At 40.0% G+C, this 22,617-nt stretch overlaps 1 protein-coding gene and 1 long non-coding RNA gene across 9 annotated transcripts in view; both read left to right on the forward strand.

Annotated features, from left to right (window-relative positions):
* The window catches only part of KIF13B (kinesin family member 13B), a 134,196-nt gene that overhangs the window by 105,813 nt on the left and 5,766 nt on the right, over nt 1–22,617 (forward strand). For all 8 annotated transcript variants that reach the window (XM_062618526.1, XM_062618530.1, XM_062618533.1 and 5 more), the window contains 4 exons: nt 7,233–7,350; nt 8,389–8,522; nt 18,130–18,192; nt 19,713–20,715. In XM_062618526.1, the coding sequence (XP_062474510.1) occupies nt 7,233–7,350; nt 8,389–8,522; nt 18,130–18,192; nt 19,713–20,715 (1,318 nt within the window). The remainder of the gene's footprint in view (nt 1–7,232; nt 7,351–8,388; nt 8,523–18,129; nt 18,193–19,712; nt 20,716–22,617) is intronic.
* Nucleotides 3–3,758, forward strand: LOC134163580 (uncharacterized). The gene is made up of 2 exons (XR_009964767.1): nt 3–1,136; nt 2,263–3,758. It is a non-coding gene; the product is annotated as an uncharacterized LOC134163580 (long non-coding RNA).

The following is a 22,617-nucleotide window of genomic DNA, read 5'->3' on the forward strand; positions in this document are numbered from 1 at the left end:
CATTAGGTCTACCTAATGAGTGGGATAATAATTTTATCTCACTAGAAAGTTTATTTTGCTCACTTACATGCTTTTACTTCCTGCTTTGAAGATGCTGCTGGTGGTGTCTCATTTGCATAGTACGCAGCAAATGAGTTTTACTATTGAAAAGCCTGTCATTAATGCAGTATGAAACTGGTACAAGCAAGAGAAGTTTCTCCTTTTTGGGTGCATCTTATGGTTTGTTACAGAGCTATAGCTATTTAAGGCCTTTTCTCACAGTTCTTTGGACTGGATGAAGTTATGTAAGAAATGGCCCCATCTCATCTAAGAAAACCCAGACACATGAAAGCAAGTGAATAGATGTCAGTCATGTGTACATTGGCCTAGAGACGAGATAAATGTTGAGAGTTTCTTCCAAATCTTTCTCTCTTTATGGCTTCTGATAGTTCAGTGTTAACAGCCCTTGATTCCTATGAAAAAATGATTTGATATTAATACTGGGCCAATGGAAAACATGTTTATGTTTGGTATCATGTTAACAGTCTCGGAGGAATGACTATGCATCTCCTTAGCTGAACCAAGCTTTGCTTAACCAGAGTTAATTGACAGGTTTGCATGGGGTTTTGCAGCTTCTCTGTGATGGATGTAGCTGCTGACAAACACAAGCAGTTCTGCGACATGGAGCTGAGGTTGCTAGCTTACCCCTTGCTTTGCAGCATGCTTCATCTCAAGGCACTTGTTACTCAGGACGTGGGAGGTGCAAACTCCCCTTTTGGAAATTTCTCATTTCAAATGGATCTTGGGTTCAGTTTCCACAGGGAGATGAATGAAAGCTTTTGTAATCACAATGAAACGTTAAACAAATTCTTAAGTTTTCCTATAGCACACAGAGACCACAAAGCACAATGGTGATATCAGTCTATCTATTTTAGCATAAAGGATCTGAGCATAGCTTGATATGTGGGGTTTTGTCCAAGTTAGATGTCTTTGTCACTTGCAGAGAACTTTAGCAAAAAAGAAGTCCTCTCCAGCAGCCATAAATCATTATTTTACAGGAATTTGGTTTTGTTTACAAATGCCTATAATCTCAAACAAGTGGTTTATTATATCATGAGAAACATCAGTCACAGGAGAGTAACAGCATCCTGAATTGGGTGCAGAACTAATCTGTCAAGCCTGCATGCTTTAATATTTGTGAAACCCTTGACACATTTCAGACTATTCTTCTTAACATTTATTCCATTGCTTCACACGTCTCTTTGATTTTAACATTGGTCCTTACATTCCTGCTGTCTTTACCATGGATTTTCAGCTTGTGGAAAAGGCATTTGAGTCTCATTCGTCTGTGTACAGTACCATTCATACTGGTAACATTATGAATGTGAATGCTGTCATTCTTCATCACTATGAATAGCCAGGACTACCTCCCCTGTAAACAAGAATATTAAACAGGTCAGAATAAGAAGTAAAGATGGTGTTAGTGCAACTAAAACAGGCAGATCAGAAGTTTCCAGAGTTAGGGCCGAGATTCATCTTGCAGCCATAGTTGAACCTGTTGCTAAAAGTATGGATTGGTGGTTATGCCCCCATGAAGAGCTAGAAAAAAATTCTGCTCTACTGAAGTAGAGGTCTGGGTTTGACACATTCTGAAAAGAACTTAGTATCTCTGAGTACTGACAGTACAGCAGGATGACTCTCAGACTGAGATATGTATTCATTTGAGATATTTAAGTCACCACTGGGATCTTTTTCATAACAACTCATAAGATTAAGCTATCTAACTGGCTGAAAAGGCAAGGAGATGCCTTCTAAATTTACTTCAGAAGACAGTCTTACGGATGTTTCATATTAAGTTAACAGGACTGCATTTGGTCTCACCTCTAAGGCATATCTGCTTGCTTAAATGAGAAAAAGTCAATTTTTACTGCTGTTACCACCACAGATATGGTTATGGGAGAGAGACATGAATTTTGTTTAATCTTGCACATTAGCACGTGTCAGGTGATGCAGGACTGTGGTCTCTTACTGGTCATACTAGATACAGACCTGGATTTTTATGTTCCTGGGTGCTTGCATTGGAAGCTTAAAAATTCACTTGACTTGAAGTGGATGAATCAGATGCACAAAGTATGGAAGGCACCTCTGACTTATTTTACAGGCTTTCAGACTATAATCACGTACTGATGAGATATTTCATGAGTTGTTCTTAAACAAAAGAGTTTTGAAGTGTCAAAGACAGTTCTGTCTTTGGCAGTCATCCTTCCTTTCACAAAGGTCCAGTGGTTTGTAGCTCGAGAGCAATGTACAACAAAGCCAAGGCAGACATGATCGGTCCACTTAATCTTTGGGTTTTACTAGGAATCAGAGGGTTTTTTTCAGTAAATTGGTACCATGTAGATCTATTTGAATAATCTTGCTGTTCACGAGAACAAGTGCCTTTTGTCTCAGCTGTATGCTTATATTTATAAATGCTACATGGTCACCTTTTCCTAAGCCTTTTCTGAACTGCTAAAATAATAAAACACAAGAAGTATTAATTTTTCTTACCTAGTGGCTGCATTTTATTGGTCTGTCAACTTCAAGGAAAGAATTGTTGTCAGGTAAAGCCTGCAGATCAATTAGGTAGTGATCACCCCTATTTGCTGTAAAGATTTCGTGCATGTTATTGCTGACCTGAAACAAATTTCCTGGTGTTTTTCATGGATGATATGTGAAAGAAAGGAAGGCAGAGGAGAAGTAGGAGAAGGTATTCTAGAAATAAACCACTTTATAGACAGCTATGTATCAAAATCCAGCAAGGGACATGCATTCTTCTGGTGGATATTTTTGATTTGTTAAGTCACTTGACCTCTCTTTGGTCACTTGGCAGAGACCAAATATATTCATGAAATGACGGCTTCTGTGCACAAATGATTTACAAGCTTCTTTGCTTTCTCTCACCACCCTTCTTGAGACAAAAAACAGTTACAGCACTTAAATAATACCGATTGCTTAGACTTAAGTGTTTCAGTTAGTGAATGCACAAAACAATCATGTGAGAGTGCTATATAACCTGAAGATGTGAGACTTGGGAACTTCATCAAGGTAATATAGTTAATAATTCTTACATTTTTTTTCTTTTTCCGGGATTGAGATAGGTTATCTTTCAATCCAGCTTAGTAAAATCAATCATTCATGAACTGCCTTTTGCCTCTACAGAATCTTCACACAACAGTTGACCCTTTCAATTGCCTCCACTATTTTCTTTTGCAAATGTTTCTCCAGCTGTTGCCCTGATTTACCTACTTTTTAATGGTTTGCTCTCATCTCAGACTTGAGGCTTATTTCAGTCCTTAGAAACCTTCTAAAGTGATGATCTTTCCACTCTCTCCAAAACAAACATTATTTAAAAGCACAACATGCCTTAAGTATATGGCCAGACAAATCCTTTTCTCAAGCTCACATTCCTGTTTTAGGGACCTTATTTTATTTGTCCTGGCAAAAATAGTTAAAATTAGGTAGAATATGTACGCATCCATAATTTCAAGGCTGAAACAAAATTTCCTAAAGATCTTTCCTAAAGATCCTTGGGGGAAAAAAGGCTCTTCCTTAGGAAAATGTCACTAAACATTGCCATTCTTTCTTTACAAGATGAATATTCTGAAAGTATTTTGCTCCATTTCTTACCTACTCCAGATTTTTTCAGCATTCTTCAAACAGGTCTAGAAAGTCAAGGTACTTGCCTGAGATTATTTTTGTTGGAGCAGTCAAAAAAGGGCACTTAAGACTCAGAAAAAGTTGATAAAGAAAATGATTTAGCTTCTCCTTACCTGCATTGAGTCAGTGTTCTAGTAAGCTAGAAAACTTTCTGATAGTAATCTTTCTGTTTCTTATGTCTCTGTGGTTTCCAGAAGCACTTAAACTTGGCCTACAGATGAGAATTACAAAGGTGTATCACCTTTATCCATTTGTCTTTACTAAGTGAATCATTACCCTAAGATCCAAAAGTAACACTAATCAAGCTCTGTTATGTCCTCCAAAAGAGAACTCTTCAGATGCTTTGCATTCTCCCATAGTTTTTGTTCTTAACCTAATGCCACCATCTCCCAGGCCGATGGCAAACCCAACTAGAAGGCAACAAAACAGAACAGTATTTCAAGTGTTCAAGTCTTGTGATGACTTCCCACCAAATAGTTTTAATTTTTATTTTTTTTATTTTTAACTCCTGAAGCACCAGTGAACTGATGCCTCCAAAAATACTGAATTACACTGGCATATTTTCCTAACTGGATAGACTATGAACTTTTCTCATGTTTTGACTCTTCCCCTGCAAACTAATCTGTCAGTGGGATCCAGAGAAGGAGACTTCAGGAAATATTTCACATCCTGAAGGGGAAGACAGTTTGAGCATAGTCTGAAGATGTTGGCTGTTTCCATGCTGGCTCTCAGTGTCTGCTGCAGTGTGTGAAATCATCCAGATAGCAGGATAAGAAAGCAGACTCTGAAGCAGTATTTGGAATGGATATAAGTGGGGAAAGACTGCATGTGGTAAGGCCACCCTAAAGAGACCTGAACCAGCTGAAACACAAGATGGCAAAAGCCCAAGTAAGAGTTTCTGGGAAGTGGAATAGGAAAAACTATTTCATAGAAGCATTTTGTAGAAAGAATTTTCCAGACATAGGCATGACTTTTTGATGTATGTAAGACATACATGATTTGCAGGTCAAAGATAATGTTCAAGTTGAGGCTTAACATATGAGTAGAACGCTGTTATCCATGCCGATAGAGCAGGAAGCCTTCAAGAAGGGTTTAAACACCAAAGTCCTTAAAAATACAAGACTAAACAAATCTCTGGTATTTCTGCTGGTCCCAGCCTGGGTTATATCAGTTTTGACATTCAGGATGGCTTCCTAAAGTGAGCTCACACATCCATTAGTCCTTAGGTATCCCAAGTGTTACTTCACAGAAACCGCACTTGTTGGCTCTGCATCTAATAATACAGATGTTAGCTAGTAGAGTCTGAAGATAGGTGCTACTCTGCAAAAGTGCAAGTTACTTGCTATTCAAAGCATGAGAGCTTCTATGGGACTAACTTATAGATCCAAATGGAAACAATTTCTGCTCTTGGCTGCTCAGTGTGACCTTCAGCCCATTGGAGAAATCTATTCCTCCTGTCCTGGCTTATTTATTCATGGTGAAGCATTCATGACTTCAAGTTACAGTTAAGATTAGTTTAGCTGCCTGTCATTTTCTGTTCAAGGTTGGATTATTTCCTTGCATCCAACAGTGTGAAGCTTCTTGAAAAGGTGCATTTCCCTCTTCTTCCTCCAGGAAAATTACATGAAACTTATGGTCTGGAATACAACAGTCCATCCCTTGTGACTTCTTTCTAGTATGTTCACTGTACCTTCTGGTTGTGAAAGTACCTGTTACATGTTTTAAAAGAACAAGCAAGATTCAGATACAATATAATTCAGACAAGTACAGATATTGTATCACTAATAGCATAACTCCTTACCAGAAGTGGGATCAGGCTTTGGTTTGTATTGGTTTGGCTGCACCATCCTGTCTTTGCAACATCTATTTCTGAAAAGTTAAACTCTACAAGCTTGTAGTCCTGAGGGCATTCTACTGCCTGAACAGGACAACACTTCCACAAGGCGTTGAGACTTCTTGTAGCATTTGAGTCCAGATTCTTGTGACCCATAGACTCTTAAAGGTATATGGAATTTCCTTTTAACATCTGCTATAAAGTAAGTAAATTAGCACCATATAGCTTGATTAGTGCCTACTCTGTAGCAGTGCAAAGTAACCACTTTGTCAGGCATTGTGAGTGTGCATATATTGGAAGTTTGCAGGACACCACATGGATTTCAGTGCCTGCCTTTCAGCTCTGCACACCTAATGTGATGCTCAGTTCAGTGAAGCAATATACTGGCCGGTACCCACATGAAACTTCCAGCAGAGACACCCTCTAGCCAGTCACTCGTAATCGTTGCAGACAAATCTGTAAGCAATTTTACATAGCAAGATGATAGAGTTAGGAAAGGACAATTTGGCCACATAGATTCTTGATGCTTCTGCATTGATGTGAAATACTAGCTTGGAGGTTCTCTCTGTTAGCTGAGAGACTTTGCCACTGAGGCAGTTTCTGTCACACACCATGTGCTGAATCTCTTAGGATCCATGTAAAACCCAACTGGAGAACCCTGGGACTTTGATGAAAGCAGATGGCCTACTGCTTTCATAGTCACCTTTTCTTCCTACTTCATCTACACTCAGGCTCTTGAAGGTCTGAAAATCATGATGTTTCATCTTCACTAACCATGTCAAAACTCTAAACTGTCTTTACTTAATCTTTTTCTTGGCTCCTGGTACCTACAGCTTGTTGCCATGTATTCCATCTCTCTCTTCCAGGCTGTACTGCAGTTGCTTCCTGTTGATCTGACTAGCTCATCCATTCTCTTACACTAGGCACTACTGTCCAGCCTTTAGGTCTAAGAGTCTATTTCTTTTCTTGTTCAGAGCTCTGTCTGTCTTCACCAGTTCTTTCTGACACCCTGCATCCAGCCTTCACTGAAAGAATCACAGAATGGGGCCTTAAATCACAGGTTGGAAGGGGCCTTAAAGCTCATCTAATTCCAACCCCCCTGTGAGGGGGGGGGGGGGATGCAGGGATGCTTTCCACTAGACCAGGTTGCTCAAAGTCCCTTCCAACCTGGCCTTGAATACTTCCACATCTTCTCTGGGAAACATGTTCCAATGTCTCACACCCCTTATAGTGAATATTTTTTTCCTAATATCTAAAATAAATCTATCCTCTTGCTGCTTAAAGCCATTCCCCCTGTCCTGTCACTACCTGCCCTTCAAAACTCCTCCTTGAAAGCAGCTTTCCTCTAAGTTCCCTGTAGGTATTTAGGTATCATAACTGCTTCTGGAGAAGATAAACAAAATATTTAGGGATTTGGGGTAGGCAGTACTATCTATTTTCACCTGGTTGTAATGTAATCAACTTCCAAAGCACAGCTGCACAACTGAACAAGCTATTATATCTTTGAGGTTCTATAAGTAGACTTTTACTGTGCCTTGATGCTCAGGGTGCATGTCTTTGCAGGGCTCGGTGTTTCAACTAAAAGTGCATCTGGGGAAGGGTCTTTCCTTATTTCTGTGCATTCTGAACTTTGCAAAGGGGCTGTGCAGGCTGGAATGGAAGTATTGCTGTACTCTTACTGGTGTGCTAACTTTGAAAGAGGCAACTTTTTTTCCTCTAGGGCCGATGGGAGAGTCAGCAAGATGTATCCCAAGGTGCCACAAATTCCAGTAGAGGCATTAGTCCATCTCGTACTTCTCTGCCAGGCCCTAGGCAGCAAAATCACTCTCCTGATCCAGGTAAGGGCTTTCCTAAAGCTAAGACAACTCTCCTAAAAATGAAATCAAGTTAGCACAGCTACTGAATTTCAGATAAAGCTGAGCTGCTTTCAGAGACGCAGAGAAATTCCCTGAGCAATGTGTGTGCAGTTCCCTTTCTGTGAACATTTAGCAGTTGTAGCTAAACTACTCAGACTACAGGCAACTCTAACTGGCCTTTCCTTTAAATCTGGTACTAGTTCTGCTAAGAATTAAATGCCGTATGTTTAAAGTTGTCTGAAAATGCAGTCTTTATCTCAGTAGTTCATTTTCAAAAGCCAAAACCTAGCTGCTCTTAGAAGATGCTGTCTGTTACATGAGTAAAGCAGCAAAGACAGTAAGGCTACAAATGTTTTGGGAAATAAGCAGCCCTGGAACTGTATGTCTATTTTGCAGCTGTTGTACCTAATATATAGTTAAGAGCACAGAGATAGATAGTAGTAATGTTTTGCATGTCTTCCTAGTTTTCTCAAGGGGAAGTAGTTTAGGAAAACAGCATTGTGAGTAAGGAGACTTGAATGCCCCTAACATTTTTTCTTTTTCTTAACTTGGAACTTCTCATCTTTTACCTGTAGTAAGTTTTGTAATTGTTGTTAAAAATGTGTGTTGTATGGACATCCTTTTTCAATTTTGCTTCTTGATTTGTGGTTTTTTTTTGTTGTTTTGTTTTGGGTTTTTTTTGTTTGGGTTTGTTGGTTGTTTTTTTTCCTGCTTCTGCAATTTATAAAGCATTTTATGTTTCCATTTGCAAACAACAAGCTTTTCATGCCATGTGATGGAAAAAAAAAGATGTATGCTGGGGCCACAGATTACGACCTGCGCCATTCAAGGGAGAAGCAAGCACTCAATGCTTTTGCTTGGCTAATGCTTTGACCACTGGCAGATGTCATCTTAGACTAAAATGATAACAGTTTTGTAATTTGCTTGGGGGGTGGGGTTGGTTTGGGTTTTGTTGTTCGGGTTTTTTTCTTTTCCTTTCTCCAAAGCATAGCTGTTCTCATTTTTCAATTTTTTCAACAGGTATTGGTAGCCTTGCTGCTTCCTACCTGAATCCTGTAAAGTCCTTTGTGCCTCAGATGCCAAAGCTGCTGAAGTCTCTCTTTCCTGTTAGAGATGACAAAAAGGGCAGGCAGACCTCTCCCCTTGCACAGCAGGTAAAAAATGAAATCAAATAGGCTATGTTTTTGCAGTGCAAACCAAGGTTTTGGTTATAGTGAAGCCTTGTGAGGCATTTCCTCTCTTCACTGTCCAGAGATAGTAGAGTGGTTTAAACCTATTGATACACTCAGCCCACTTGGCTTTCTAGAAGTGCCAGGTACGCTACCAGCATGATTTATGGCAGTACTGCTTGCAGCATCAGTATCATTTAAATTCATGAAGTAAAATTCATGAAGTGCACTTTGTGGTGTTTGAGTATGGCCAAGTGGAAAAGTAATTCTGTTTTTAATTTGTTATTTCATATGCCATTCCCTCCCATCCCTCACCCCTGCTCATGTCACCTTTTACTGTCTTCTGCTCTGTGCTTTGGCCAGTTGCTTTAATTCATTCTCTTACCTATACCACACATCAGAGAAGCATTTGGTTTTAGTTTTGGATGCTGTGCTGCGAAACTCCTCATGCTCTAACTGTGGGTTCTGTGCTCTGAGGAGTAGCTGGTAGTCTGCTACCTGGTAGGCTGGTAGTCCTCCTTTTTCTAGTCTGCATTGTCAAGCACACTAGAAAAAGCTACTGTCTTTTAAAGAAAACAGATGAAATAGACTAAAACTTTAATTTTTTGGAAGTAACTTATGACAGACATGACACAAGAATCAGGCAAATGTAAAATATGTTTAGTTAGACTGTGGTTTTATTCTCTACAAAGTAATAAAGGGAGCAGATTTTACACCTGTATCTTTAATTTATTTGCTATACTTTTTCATATTGTCTTCTGCTTACAACAGCCTTGGTGTTGAGACTAGAATCATATAAACTTACTCATCTATGAAACTTAGAGAACTAAAATTGAGAGTGTCTTTGTTTAAAGGTATTTGGGTATTGAAAGATGCAAATAGGTGCTCTTTACAATTGCAGTGAGAGCCTTTCACAACTTCTTGAATTCTTACTGAATCAGTGAGAGCTGAGATTAGAAATGAAGCCTAATTTCCTGCCTCTAGTCTAACCACCTGTTACCACTCCTTCCTACTGTTCAAGATTATTTGTCTTTAAGTCAGTTTTTAAACAGCAAACATCTATTTAAAGATATTTTAATTTATATTATAGATTACTATAGGAGCTCAGGTAATCAGATCATGATCACAGCACCTTTTAAAAAGAGGGAAAATGCTATTTCTACTTTGCTTTAAAAAAATAAAGGCTAATATAGAAACAAGAGTGTGTGATATTTTATTGCTTGCTTACATTACGTTTTTCCATGACCACTGGATCTGTATAATAAAATGAAATTTTAAAGTTATTTGTAACTTCAGGGTTTTTAATAGAACAAGTTCAGTTGTATTACAAATACACCTCACTGGTTTGAGAGGTTTATAGAGAGTCTTTGTAGCCCTATCAGTGAGGAAACAGGGCTGCTTCATTCCTGCTAGCAATTGCAGCTTACAGAAGAGAGGAAAAACTGAAGGAACTGCTACAGAATTAGCTACAGCTTCTTCTGAGCAGCACAATAATAAGTACGTGCTGTTGTAGCAAGACGGGCTTTAAGATCGTAAATATCATGTCTCGTAATCTTTCTTGCTGTTTCTTTCTAATGGCCTGATGATGCAAATGTGGCCAGAAGAACTTAAATGGTGGTGGTGATGAATGGCTGTTGCACATGGTGGGTGATGGGGCTTCTATGGGGGTCACTGTTTGGCAATCAGCTATAACACCTTATCGCTAACCTGCCAGTGCCAGGCAGCAGGCTAGTAATTCTTGCACAGCAGTAGTAAACTACACAACAGAGAGGACACAAAATTTAGTTCTGTATTTTCTGAATCTCAGGAAATACAGAACAATGCATCTTAGTTCTGTGGAAGAATAAAACTTCGATACGCAGTAGCAGAGGACATAAGTGAATGTGCAAGGTGAGAGTAGGTGGTGAGCAATGAAAAATACAAGGGCGGGGTGAAGCCAAAATGATTTTTTCGGCTGTAACTTCAAAGGAAACTGACCCCTAGTTGAGAACTGATGGACTTCTGTTGCTGTATACTTGGGAGAATTAAGTTCAAGAATAGAAATAACTAAAGGAATGCTTTACAAAGCAAATGGAAACTCCCATATTATTTTTTCTTGGCTAAAACCAAAAAAAAAGCAGATAGGCAAACCAGTTTTTTTCAACACAAATACCAAAAAGCAAAGTGGATCAGTTTATTACTGTCTCCTGGTTCATCAAACAACTACAGTGAAAAAGAATGCCCAAAGTTCTTGTCAAGCTCCCTTTTCAAAGGGATCTTTGTGTATCTGTTACATTATTTGAGAGTGCTTAATTATGTGGCTGAGAGAGGTGAGGTTGTTCAGCCAGATGTTTTCAAGTGTCCAAGGCCAGGTTGGACAGGGTTTTGAGCAACCTAGTCTAGTAGATGTCCCTGCCCATGGCAGGGGTGTTAGTACTAGGGGAGGTTTAAGGTCACTTCTGACCCAGACCATCCTATGATTCTATGATCTAATGTCATTTAAATCTGTTCTGGAAAAATGCTGGTGAACCATCTTGAACTAGATGGTTGGTCAGGCTTATTAAATTTTCAATGTGTTATAGTTAAATTGTCGGGGTTAGGTGGCTGTACATCTCCACAGAAACCATCAGATTTGTTTTGTTAATCCTTGTAAGCAGTATCTTACAGCTAAGTTGATTTTAGAGGTTTTGAGCATTGTTTCCAAGGGAGCTGTACTTTTTTCCAAGCTTATAACTGAAGTTTATTGTGACCAAGCAGTTTTCCAAGTGGATGTGTTACCGAATCTCTGCGTGAGTAAAGAGAAGCTGGAGTTCTGCTCAGTTGTTCTGAAAACACCTTTTTGATTTAAGCAGTCTTTATTTCAGTCAGATGCTGTTGCTTAGGCTGGCAACCTTAGAGCACGGGAGGACATGCAAAAGTTATCTTAAAATGTCTTTCCCAGTCCTGTTTGTGTTTGTAGTCAGTGGTTGTCTGAGTTTCAAAAATGCAAAGACATTTCAGTCAAGGTGGTGGCAGCTAACAAAATTGCTGTCTTTGACCTTCTGATGCAAGTTTAGTAACTAATCTGGAGAATAATGAACCGCAATTAATGAAATCTGCTCTCGTATTCAAGTGTGTTTCTCAGACAGCACATAAAATAATTGAAAGAACTTCCTGCTCTCTAATTAGTTAGATTGAATTAATTTGGCATAATAGGATTCTTTATGTAACTAGCAGAACGGCTTCCGATGAAGCTGTTTATGTACCTAAAAGATTGGTTTCTGATGAAGCTGTTTATATACTTTTAAGTTAGAAAAGGCCTATTTTCTCCAGTATCTGATGCCTTTAAATTAATCGCCAGTAGTCTGTAAATAAAAAAGCCAATTATTTAAGCCTTTCAGGACTGCAGGAATTGCTTTTTATTTACCTAGTCTGTTCTTTAAAAAGCTTAGTACTGCAGTGTGCAAGATCTAACGCCTTGCCAACCCTTATTGCTGATGTGGAAAAGTTTAAAAATCTTGTGTAAAACATGCAGGTGGATGGAGAATCAGAGTTTCATCTATCTGTGCTTAATTATATTACATACATGCTCTTGAAGCTTGTCTTTTTTATTAACATCCTGAGGCTTTCATAGTGTGCACCAAGCAGAATTACTGTTCTTTACCTTATGACCCTGCTGATCTCCAGGAACTGCCCGTGTAATTACATTTAAGGGCATTGTTGGGTCCTGACATTAAGAATGTACATATGAAATTTCAGTTTCTGGGTTTTATTGACATTGCCGTGGCTGAAGCAAATTCCTCTGATCAATTTCATAAGTAGATTTTCATCACCTTCATACTTGAGGACCATGTTGGGTGCTCAAATAATGTTTTAACACATGGCTTGAATGAGAGATCTTGAGTCACACCTATCTTAAAAAAATTTGTTCTCTGAATTTTCATGTACTAATGTAATTCACTTTGTTTGTGGTCTGAAAATGCAGCCATGTGACTACAGAGAGGGCAGGTGTCAATTTTTTCTCCTTCACCTTCTGATGCAGATGTAGTAATTAATCTTAAAAAATAGTTTTTCATTAGCTGATTTCATTATCTAAATAGACAAATGCCTTTTTCTGCCAGTGCATTAAAAATAACAGCTTCATGGATGTGCATGGTGCATAGTATAATTGCTAGAACTGCCGTTCCTTAATCAAATGTAAATAACGTGGCCTCAGAGAACCATCTTTAAAATCTTGAAGGCTTTTTTCAGTGTTTCAAATAAAGAATCGTTTCGATGGTGTAATCAGCATAGCTCAACAGATCCTCTGTGGCCAGCTGAGCTGCTATGTGTCTGGCTCTTCTGACTGAGTTGTTAGTTTTTTCATTTCTTTCCAAATTCAGTTTTCACTATCATCCTCATACAAATAGTTTTTAATGAGTATGGAAAAATTACTTTTAAAGTTCTTGGAGCAAACCACTGAAACATCTTTAGGAACTAACTTGAAAATGGTTATAAATTACCCTCTTAATCTGCTCAGACCTAGGAACAAAATAATTTAGCTACATAGAAAATTCTGGTTACTTTTGCATAAAGTGTATTAGAAATGTGAAATTCGGAAGTGGTATTACAGGCTGAAATGTTCCTCATATGAAAGGTGGTATAAGAGGGTTTTGTTTGGGTTACAGTTTAAATTAAGAGTTTCTTTAGAGAAGAAAACAAACACCAAACATACAACTAACTTGTACAGGGTTTCAGGTTTCCTTTTGGAATGCAGGAGACTTTATATTTGAATGATTAATTATGTTTTAATTATTTTAAAATTGAGGGCGGAGAGGAATATTTGGGCGGGGGATGGCTTTTAAAAATTGATTCATCTTTTTTTGACTTTATCCTAGGGAATTCAGAGTTCTTACTGCATTGCTCTATGTCTTGTGAAAGTATTTTATCCCGGGTGCCGATTTAAACTGATTTAAATCTACATTTAATGAAGCAACTGCTATGCCCTGCTGCTGTTTCCAATAGTTGCTTTTAAATGATGATGTGAACATTATACTGTCAGTGTGACAGTTCTTGAGCTCAGTGATTCCTATCTGCAGATGGTAAAGCATAGACAAGAGCAGTGGAAGTTTTCTGATAATGCCTTTTTAGGATTGCATCAGCTATAACCTTGGCTAGACCATTTCTGGGGCTTGGAGGATAATTCTGGTACGCGCTCGCCCAGTCTGTTCTGTTATCTGCCACTGAACTTTCTGCATATTGGGTGTTAACACTGAAGAATTTTCATCCAGTTACATGAAATCAAAAGGCTTTGTATTGAAGTCATCAGTCGCTATTGTCAGAGGCATTTTACAAAATGTTTAATGACATAGAAATACCAAATGTGTTTTTGTGAGCTCGTTGAAGATGTTGTCATTATGTATGCAATATATGGTATGAAAAGGAGCTCATTTAGGATTAATTTTAGTGCCTCTCTAAGTGGGGTGAGAATCACATTTGCTTTTCCTTTTCATGCTCACCAGTGTACCAGGTTGGTTTCCAGATTCCACTAATCACTAGTAACAACATGGCTTTTGGTCACCTCAGAGTATGTGCAAACTGACCTTTCATCTGACCAGAAAATACGTGCTCTTAGATATCCTTATAAACTCATTGCACAGAGTAGCAGCTCTCGGGAAGAAGACAGTTTTTGTTCTACAATGATTCAAAGGTGCTTTAAAGTGAATTCCTTTCGTGTTCTCTCTTAGTCTATATTTTGTCAGCTTGGATGAAGACATTGTGCCAAAAATTATCACTGTAAAAAGATCATGTTTTGCCAGTGGGTAAATATATATGTCTGGTTTAGCAGTCGCTATCTGCAAATGTTTAATGATAGAATTTGGCTCTCGATTCAGAAATACTTTTCATCCAGTAATGTCTTCATAGATACTCAAACACAGTATTTTTAGTATCCCACCCAAGTTACTTGACTGCGTTTCATAACACAGATTCAGTTTAGTACCCTTGCACCCCAGTGAGGGTGTTTCTGCCCATCTGTTTCTTGTCAACACAAACGTTGGGCAAGTGCCACTTCTCATAATTGCTTTTTTCTCCATGTTTTTCTAAACATTGCTTGGCAGAGTTATTGTAGTTTTGAGATTTGTCATCCTTTCAGGAGGAGAACTTGATGAGGCATGATTAAAGTGTAATGGTTTTCTTTCATTTGCTATTTGATATCAACCAGTTTTAGGTTTTGTGGATTTACAAGCTGTAAGACTGAAGGTTTCTGAGAGATAAAAATTCCAAACAAGCTCTCTCCTCTGTTTATTTGATATAAAGAGAGAAAAATAAATCAAAGGAACTGAGAAGTATCTTTAAACACTTTTTCTTATTTCAATTCCAAGTGCTTATCTCTGGATAATAATACTAGACCTCAAAGTACTTCCCAGCCAAGGCATGTATACTGGGAGAAAATGGGGCAAAAAACTAAAGTTGTGTTGTGGTGCCAGTGAGCACTGGAGCTGTTTTTAGCTCCTGATACAAGCTCTGCTTTAAAAGGCTGTTTCCCCTTCTCCAACATATCACAGATAGACATGTGGAAGCAACAAGGACAGTGTTTCATATGTGCAACCTTTCTGAGATGCCAGAATGGACCGTGGAGATAATTAACTGGGATAATTTGAATTCAAGAGCCTTGGCTTCTCAATGAGGTTCAGCTGCACCTCTGCAAAAGGTTTGAAGTGCTTTGTACGTGCCTGCCTAGGGATTAGCCCTAATGTCTTGTGACCTTTTATTTTTAAAAGGTGATATTTAATAGCACTCCCAGGATGGACCAACCCATGGTTCAAAGATGGTTGAAGAGGAGAGAATAAGTGTTCTGCCAAGTACTCTTTTCCTTTTAATACTGTGATAAGTGTCTATTAAAACTAAAATTTGCAGGGCTTTCTCACAAGAAGGTTAATCCCTCTCCTCTCTAGTCTTTTTTATAGTAAAACCCTTGGCTGTTGTGACAGTCAAGTTATCCTTGGGTATCAGAGTTAATGCTTAGGATGAGTCAGAGTACTCGCTCACCTTATTGCTCTCAGCTATCTCTGAACCCAGTCACAAGTCAATACTACAGTTGTTTTCAGGTTAATACTTTTGTCTTAGAAGATTGCCACTTCATTCCAAAGGAAGCTGAAGTTCTTGTTCAACATCGTTGTCTCTGACATGGACAGTGGGATTAAGTGTGCCCTCAGCAACTTTGCTGATGACACCGAGCTGTGTGGTTTGGTTGATACACTGGAGGGAAGGAATGCCATCCAGAGGGACCTCGACACACTTGTGAGGTGGGCTGATGCCAACCTCATGAAATTTAACCATGCCAAGTGCAAGGTCCTGCACCTGGGTGGGAGAAATCCCAGACACAGCTACAGGTTGGGCAGAGAAGAGATTCAGAGCAGCCCTGTGGAGAAGGACTTGGGGGTGTTGGTTGATGAGAAAATGAACATGAGCCAGCTTCAGTGTGCACTCACAGCCCAGAAAGCCAACCGTATCCTGGGCTGCATCAAAAGGAGCGTGACCAGCAGGTTGAAGGAGGAAGGTGATCGTGCCCCTCTACTCTGCTCTCGTGAGAGCTCACCTGGAGTACTGTGTGTAGTTCTGGTGTCCTCAACATAAAAAAGACATGGAACTGTTGGAACAAATCCAGAGGAGGCCATGAGGATGGTCGGGGACTGGAGCACCTCCCGTATGAAGACAGGCTGAGGAAGTTGGGGCTGTTCAGCCTGGAGAAGAGAAGGCTGCGTGGAGACCTCATAGCAGCCTTCCAGTATCTGAAGGGGGCCTATAGGGATGCTGGGGAGGGACTTTTCATTAAGGGACCATAGTGACAAGGGGTAATGGGTTAAAACTTAAACAGGGGAAGTTTAGATTGGATATAAGGAAGAAGTTCTTTCCTGTTAGGGTGGTGAGGCACTGGAATGGGTTGCCCAGGAAAGCTGTGAATGCTCCATCCCTGGCAGTGTTCAAGGCCAGGTTGGACAGAGCCTTGGGTGGCATGGTTTAGTGTGAGGTGTCCGGGGCCATGGCAGAGGGGTTGGAACTAGATGATCTTAAGGTCCTTTCCAAACCTAACTATTCTATGATTCTATGAGGTGTCTGAATGCTGCTGGATCACGAGCCCTAAAGCTGTGTTTATGTTTAGGCTTCACTGATTTGTTCTGATTCGGGTCACCATCTGTTCCTGGAGCCCCAGCACGTGTCCTAGTAAAGATCTTGAAACACTAATGCCTTGTTCACCCAAAATAGAGCCAGTTTGCTCTGAACCCCACTTCATTGGTGTACTTTCAATTAGCACGTTTAATGATAAGCAAACCCCACCCCCTCCTGCTTTCTTTTATTGAACTGAGCTTTAACATCTAAAAATTATTTTGATCCACTGTGAACCTCTTGGGTTTTTTGTCTGTCTTTTGTCTTTTTATTTTTTACCTTGAACAACCACGTTTTTAATTAATGCCTGGCAATCTCTATAAATCATAGCTGTTCTTTTCTTCCATGTTTATTTCTTTTGGGGACAGGGTTAGTCACATTCCTGCTTTACTGTACTTAGAAGGGATGCAAAAGAAGAGTTTCCTTACTCCAGCTGGAAAGCTTCAGTTCTTTAAACAGAAAGTTGAATTCTGGAAATAGCTGTCTCAGAGATGAGCACTGCCTGTGTTTTCCTGCAGAAGGAGTTCTTAAGTCCCTTGGAGAAAAAAGAAAAAAGGCAGACTGCTCCCAAATCATAAAATGTGTCACCCTTAAGGAGCTCTTTCCCTCAAAGTATGAATCTGCACTTGCAGTACATTATTTAACAGAGCTGAAGAGAGATGTTTCTGCCTTTATCTCCTCTCTCTTTTAGTTCTTGCTTCTCTTTTCCAAGTTTCTCCACTGAACTGGTGCTCCCTTTCCCTCCTGTCTCACCAGTGTGTGTTAGCCCAAGCCTAAGATTTATAGTCAAGTATCACAGTTTGCTGTTATAGTCTTGGGAAAGTGATTATTTGAAATCTTAAAACATAAAAACCTGAATATGGAGCAAGTGAGGGACATTTATTGTCAATACCTTCAGTATCAAGCCCCATGCTGTGAAAGAGGAGATACTGTTGAAACACAGAAGTTGCTCTTCTGGCACAGAACCAGTGTATCATCATTAGCAAATGGTGTGTGTAGTCTTCACTCTAGCAGGCAGTAGTGGTGCCCTCTTTAATAGAAGATACACAGATCTTGTTTTCCACTTCCTTTTTGAGTTAAAGCAAGCAATGCTAAAATCTAAATTGAATTAAGATACTGGAGATGGAGAAAGAGCTTTGGAGATGGATTGAAGCTGAGGATTTCTCTCACCGGACCAGCGTGTCCTCAGATCTCTCTGTCATCTGTTTGCTCAGTGGTCTGTGTTTGACAGAGTGCATAAAAGAAAACTTCCTACACTACGAATTTGTACTTGTAGCTGCTTATATGTTAAAGTTCTGGAGGCCTTGGTTAAGTTTTTAACCCTTTCAGAGCACATTATCAGAATGTAATAAAATAGCAGTGCTCCATCCTTTCGTGACAGAGGTTTGTTTGTGATTCCAGAATTTCATATACAAGTTTTAATGTTTACCAGTGTGACAATACTTAATCCTTTAAGTGAACGATGTTCTTTGTTTCATCCCTGCAGGCTGTCCCACGAATTATGGTTCAGTCTGCCAGTATTGACACCAGTGCTGCAAGGATAAAACAGGTAAGCACATTGCAGGATATGATGATACAATTTTCATATTCCCGTACCTGGAAACCAGAGGTGGCAGAAGCAACTGCTGGGTTAGCTATTTAAAACCTGTTGCACTTCTTTCGTTGAGACAATTAAATGCAGTGTGTGTTGCTGTGTTTTCTTAGGTCCTGGTAAAATATCCCCTTATCACCAGTTACACTTTTGTATTTGAAGGGCTTGTAAATCATATGATTGCATTAGCAGTTAACTAGCTAAAATTTAGCTGGTTTGCTGCTTTAAAAGGCAAATTGCTGGGCTCTGTTGCTTTCTATAGACAGAACATGTCTGTTATTCTGAGTGTTGAGCTTAATTCTCAGTTTTACATTTCAAGACAATTAATGATATTGGCATGAAAAAAAGGCTCTTGATAAGCTGGAAAGAAAATAGACACTCTGATCTCCCACAGTTCAGCAGAACTTCAGTCTCATGAATAGCAAGTCATCTTTCTCCCACTTGTGCTTTTATTGTCTTAGCAAAATGTGTTATCTGAACGCTTACAAGGGAAAACAAAGACTGAGCAGAGCTCCAGAGTCCACATGCACACCATCCTCTCCATAGAAAAGCTAAATTATGTCTGTAAAGCATAGGAATATTTAAAAAAATTCTTCTGTATTACATTTAGCAATAGCAGGATAGCCTTTGGTTCTGAAATTCCTGTAATCCAGTCAAATCCCTCTTTCTTGAAATTCCACTTATATTTCCAGTGGAAAAGGCACTTCAAAATAAGGTGAAAATCCTGTAGTTCAGGAGGCTTAATCACTAGATGGGATAAACCACAAGATTTTGAACAATAAACAAAAAACGTACACTTGAGAGTTAAGATCTGTGCAAATCTGCCGTCCTCCAACCACTGTTTTTTTCCCCTTCATATTAGCAGCCTCCTCCCTCCCTCCCAAAGAGATTTAGAGGCATCCTAATCTTTTAGAGTACATGTGCTGGCGAAAGATATTGATCTATCAGATTTAGTAAACTTCACAGCCAAGAAATACATCACTAAAATGGGCTGTTAATCTCGTGAGGTGCAGTTAATTTCATACTCTGCAAGTGTGTGGTGCTGGTGGCATTGAGGTGGGAATGGCATTTGGAAATGGGGACATAAATGACAGTTTAGTTGGAGAGGCATGATTTATCAATCCTGAGAGTTAAGCCAAATAACTGAGAGACTTATAGATCATGGCTGTTTCACATTTCCTATAAATCCTACTATTCAAACAGCAAATGACCATTCCTGCAATATAAACAATTTTTCAGTAAATATTGGGGGATGTATTTCTTCTAGTTGACAGACACTTTTCTTATTAATGGAAGAAATGAGCTGACAATCCTACCAGATTTGCAAAGCTGACTTCGGATCAGCTTGCATCTTTTGGACTTTGCAGCTACACAGGGATTTAGATAAGCCAAAGGTCTTAGAACTTCCCAGAGGCCTTGTATCTATCCTTTTAGCTCAGGTATTTTGGGTAACAGGTCCCTGTCTTTCTCTGTTTCAGATTAACCAAGAGGAAATAGGAAAACAGCCATTCGAAACTGCAGTGCAGACGTCTGAGGTGGACAAGAGTCCAGAAAAGACACCCAAAGTGCCTTTGCAGCAGCCCTCAGGAGACACCCAGGCCCAGGACTCCCAGGAGGGACCTCCAAGTCCTCTAAGTGAAGCCTCCAGTGGGTACTTTTCTCACAGTGTCTCGACAGCCACCCTCTCTGAGGCCCTTGCAGCAGGAATTGATGCTGTGGCTCAACCAGGAAGTCAAACACCTTCAGCCAGTGACTTCCCAGCTCCTGCTGTGGCTCAGGTCCCTTCTTCTGACATGCCAGGGCACTCAGACAGTTCATCAGAAAGCTGTCTCAGTACTAAGAGAGAGAATCTACCTGCCTTCAGCCTTCAAAGCACTCATGCAAGGCCTAAAGACAGCACTGAAGTAAATGGAAATGATGCTTTGAAATCCAAATCTTGCATATCTCCTGTGACTCAAAGCGAGCAGGGAAATGATGCCTCTGTAGCAACTGATGCAAAAACCTTTCTTTCTACCTCCACTCCAAAGAAGGAGTTGTTATCCAAACAATCAATGGAGTCAGCAGGACAAGTTAGGAAAAAGGAAATGGCTTCAGAGTCTTCAGAACTGGGGTTTCCCGAACAATTGTCCCAGCCTGGTGTTGCAGCCTCCCCCTTCAAAATCCAGAAAGTCAAGACATCAGAACTGAAGTCCTTTACAAGCATGCTGGGAACAGATCCCATGTATTCACTAAACACAGAAGAGCAGCAAGGAGAGAAGAGTACAGCCACCAGCCGTGGACTGAACCATAACGGATCAGAGACAGCAGAAGAAAAACTGGAGGTGGCTTCTGATTCCGAAGAAGCCAATGAAATTCCTGAGTGGCTGAAAGAAGGGGAATATGTCACGGTTGGTGCAAATAAGACAGGCACCGTTAGATATATTGGGCCCACAGACTTTCAAGAGGGAACATGGGTTGGTGTCGAGCTGGATTTACCTTCAGGTAAAATATACAGACAGCATGTCAGGATTTGCAGTGCTTCAGTTTAATGTCACTTTCTGATGAGGGGGGAGCACATTAGCCATTACTTGGTGCATTTTGAGATGGGAAATATCTTTCCCTGCTGTTGTCTTTTTCCAGTCTGCCTTTGTAAACCTAGTCTCACTGACCTCTCACAGAATTGTGTGCCTTTTCAGTTACTTCACTGGCTTCTTACAGTGGAGGTAGGAATCAGGATTGCTTTTACAGTGCAGGTAAGTAAGTAAATAGTTGCAGGGGACAGCCCTTGTGTCCAAAGAGTTCTCTTCTGGGGTTCTGCTCTGTGGATAAGGGTGTCCAAAGCACAACAGGAGCTGTGGAATTCAAATAACCAAAGGAACATTCAGGGTTAATAAATTGCAAAGGCTTCTAAGGGGTTACCTAGTCTCTCACAAGCTGTTTAAAAATAAGCTGTTAAATGGCAAAATACTATTTGTGTCTGTGTCTGTATATATATTGATAATTTACACACCTATATATGTAAAAACCAGTAGGAAATAATCACACTTTGACCACCAGCACATACAGATGATTTAAAGTTTCTTTCAGCTTCTCATTTGTCATTCATGTGTGACTCTTGTACAACTGTAGACTTCACAGAATTTAGGCTCTAATACATGCTTTTTGGAAATGAGGGTGCTGTTCCTGGAGAGGCTCTGTTCATATGTGCTGTTGCACAGTGATGGGGAAAACCAGTGACTTTATCACAAGATGAAAGATGACACCTGGCATTTGTTCTCTGCTGCAGCCCCAGGTTTCATAACTTCCTTGACACCACTTTCAAAGGACTTGTTTTCTCCAAGAGCAGGTAGGATTGGGGGAAGGCAGGGCATGCCAGTGGAAAATTCAAGAGGCAAGCAGTAGATACCGCTGCCTTTTGATATTTGAAAGGGTTTGGTTTACCAAGGGCACATAAAGCTCCTTATTGAAATCCTTTTAACCAAGCTGTAGCATTCCAAGTCTGCAGTGCAGGCTCTGTTTGGTGAATCAGCATGTCCCAGGGAGTTGCCTACGCTCGTCTCTGCTGCACACTTCCTGGGATGGAAGCTGCTCACCAAGATAAATACTGTGTCAAGGATCCAGAGCTCCCATTAAGTGAGCAGTTATCTTCTCTGTGCGTGGTGTGCTCATAAAAGCTAAAATGGAAGGTGTGCTTTCAGCTGGTTTCAGAAAACTCTGGAGTTTGCCAGTCTGGAAAGCAAACTGCGGCTCTAATCCCTTTGAAAGTTGTAAACCAGTGCTCAGTCCTGAATTCATACCTTATTTTAAGAAATATATATATATATATTTACAGATTCATTTCCATTTTGGAAAGTCACCTTCCCTTCCTGTCTGGCTACTCTAATCCACAGTGGTAATTCTGTTAAGCTCTTTGCACATACCTGGTGTCAGCTTCAGTGTCCATGGAAGAGCCAAAGAGCGACAAGATTTTTTTGGTCTATTGAGACCTCAGCTGCTGATGTTACTGGGTATTTTTGTTTCCCCATCTGTTTCCATGAGGAGTAAGTCCTTGATTTGTTGGAGCATAACTGGATTCGTGTGCACATCTGGAGCTGCCATTGGAAAATATGATCACAAATTTTTATCTTGGTTGCACTTACAGGCAGTGGTAGAAGTCCAAGTCCTTGGCCACGGTGGGGCTATGTGGGACCCGAAGCAGTGCTGGTGGTAGAGAGGAGATACCTGTAAAACAGAAGGGGTGATTTTATGTCATTTAAAAAGCTGTCATATCGTTTCACATTCCCTTTACAGATAGGAGGGGTCTCTGTCCCGGTACCCAGAACAGTGATGGGGGAGAATGTTTAAAGAAGTTAAAGACAGCATCAGTGTAAAGAAATTGTTCTGTCTGTTCTGTGGAGGTTTTAT

Source organism: Pezoporus occidentalis, unplaced genomic scaffold, assembly GCF_034315485.1.
Source record: "Pezoporus occidentalis ecotype Australia unplaced genomic scaffold, CSIRO_AGI_Poc_V1 ctg201, whole genome shotgun sequence".
Taxonomy (NCBI): domain Eukaryota; kingdom Metazoa; phylum Chordata; class Aves; order Psittaciformes; family Psittacidae; genus Pezoporus; species Pezoporus occidentalis.